Below are 2,179 nucleotides of genomic sequence, written 5' to 3'. Positions count from 1 at the left end.
AGCTACCACATTAATCAGCTTATCTTTTTTTTTCCCCACCACACCTCTTACACAGACACAGGATTCCCAAGGAGCAATGGTGGCTGAAGCTGCGACCACTGATGAAAATCCTGGCCAAGTACAAGACGAGTTATGATGTTTCAGATTCAGGCCAGCTGGAGCATGTTGCTATGCACAGACCAAAGGAGGCAGAAACCGGAGCCATCTAAAGACATCACTTTTAGGTTATTGTAATAGATGCACATTGTGAGTAACAATGCTTTAGAATCGTTACAGCTTTGTTTTGTAACATTTAAATTATTGTACCAGCACTTTATGTGAAACAAGACGTTAAGATATTACACAGATTTTGTCCTGTACTTGTGTTAAGTTTGAAACAACCCCTAGCATCTAATGGATAAGCACCATTTACTGATACTTTTACCTTTAGCAGTAAGTGTGTGCAGCACCGCTCTATGCACTCTGTAAGTTACTCATCTACTGCACTTTGTTTCAGAGTACTTACACCCAATAAGTAAGTGTAGATGGCTAGCTTTGTGTTGAGTTACAGGATGTGCTTAATGTATCTGAAGTGAAATAAAGTACTGTTGCAAACATCACGAGTGACTTGTCAAAAATTGTATTCACCTGCTTTTATAAAATTGGGGGAAATAATGCTTCATGAAGGATTCTTTGTACACTCCGGTGAAGGAAAAAAGCAACTGCCCTTTCCTTCCCTAAGCATGCAGGGAAGCTGGTTTTCATTGCTTCTTCAGGATTAGGCTACAGCTTGGAATCCTTTTTCCTTGTACAGGGACAATAAAAGTATTTGGAAGGGGGGGGCAGGAAGAAGCTTTAACAACTTGAACTTCAGAAGGGTATAATCTTGTCCTTGCTTCATGTTTCCCTTCTCTCAGCTTCTTCGAGACTATTAAAAAAAACCCTATAATGATGAAAAAGGGTAAAATGGATTTTTGAAATTAGGCTGACACATAGCCAAAAACGTTTCCTCTTGCCAGATTATCTGTTAACTGGACCTTGACACAAAGTGAAATGCTAGACTGTGTCATATCAAAATATGACTGAACATTGTCCAGACCAGCACAATTAAGTTGAACTTACTTAAAATACCTGCACCCTGATTCATTCGTGATTTGCACACGATGCTGCAATTCACTACAAAGTTGGCCTGATGCGAGGTGGAACGGATCATCACAAAGCTCCTCTGCCTACACATGGCTTCTGCAAAGGAGGCTGGAATTACCACACCAAAGAATGAAATCTGTCTGTATGGGAGACATAGTCTTTATATATCCAACAGCAGACACAATTGCTAACAAACACCATTTAAAACTCTAGAGCGTTTTACATGTACAAAAATATTTAATTTATATAGTATTCATATGTGATTGGAGGAGTGAGTCTTCGGTAAAATATTAAGATCTGTCTTTGCCATTACAGAGCAAATAATTCTTGCTCTCAAATACTGTATGGTTAGAAAATCTTTCACATCATTATTTCCAGAAGGACAGCTTTTAACTGGTTTGTTGGAGGCTGTTAAAAGCAGCAATGAACAGTTAAGTTAGACCATAGCACAGTTAAAAGTTAGTACAAAAACCGAACTATATAGTCACAGAGATTGGCTTGTTTTGTGCTAGCTTGGGTGTTGAGCAGCAACTCATCGTTTGACCCAGGAGGGATCTTTGGTGATATCTGCATTTTCTGGGCCAAGTACAGCTTGACCGCGCGTGCTCTTCCCAACGGCAAGATACCTGCAAGAAAAAAACAGAAACAAGTTATCCCCAACTCCTATACATGTTAAAAATATTCCCATCTCAGGAAAAGGCTGTTGGACACGTACCCAGCGTTTGCCTTCACAGCATCTGTTGGGTTTACAGGGTTTGTTCCCCAGTCACCACCCTACAAGAGCCTCCTAAGGCACAGCCCTAACTGGCCTCACTCCTTAACCTTGTCCTCCTCAGTCGTGGAATTCTAAGGTGGGATTCAGAAGTCTAAAGCAGCGCAAAATGTTACGAGTCGAGAAGAACCAGCTCGTACAGCCAGGAGCTGGATGTCTGAGCGTACTCATTCTCCAGCTTCTGGACACTTCAAAAGTAAAAAGTCTCCCAGAAACTCAGAACGTAGGAGTACCCAGTATCAGTACAGGCTGGGGGGAGAAAGGGTCGAGAGCAGCCGCGCC

At 41.5% G+C, this 2,179-nt stretch overlaps 2 protein-coding genes across 2 annotated transcripts in view; one reads left to right on the top strand and one right to left on the bottom strand.

The window, feature by feature from the left end:
• The window catches only part of LOC104128531 (phosphofructokinase, platelet), a 48,737-nt gene extending 47,556 nt beyond the window's left edge, over positions 1-1,181 (top strand). Inside the window, exon 23 of the mRNA XM_035896804.1 lies at positions 56-1,181. Within this exon, the coding sequence (XP_035752697.1) occupies positions 56-209 (154 nt within the window). The 3' untranslated portion in view covers positions 210-1,181. The remainder of the gene's footprint in view (positions 1-55) is intronic.
• An 87-nt stretch (positions 1,182-1,268) lies between these two features.
• PITRM1 (pitrilysin metallopeptidase 1) overlaps positions 1,269-2,179 on the bottom strand; it is a 30,974-nt gene continuing 30,063 nt past the window's right edge. The window contains exon 26 of the mRNA XM_035896803.1: positions 1,269-1,751. Within this exon, the coding sequence (XP_035752696.1) occupies positions 1,658-1,751 (94 nt within the window). The 3' untranslated portion in view covers positions 1,269-1,657. The remainder of the gene's footprint in view (positions 1,752-2,179) is intronic.

The sequence above is a fragment of the Egretta garzetta genome, unplaced genomic scaffold (genome assembly GCF_000687185.1).
Source record: "Egretta garzetta isolate BGI_Z169 unplaced genomic scaffold, ASM68718v1 scaffold6, whole genome shotgun sequence".
NCBI classification, from domain to species: domain Eukaryota; kingdom Metazoa; phylum Chordata; class Aves; order Pelecaniformes; family Ardeidae; genus Egretta; species Egretta garzetta.
This window is presented reverse-complemented; position numbering and strand designations above follow the sequence as displayed.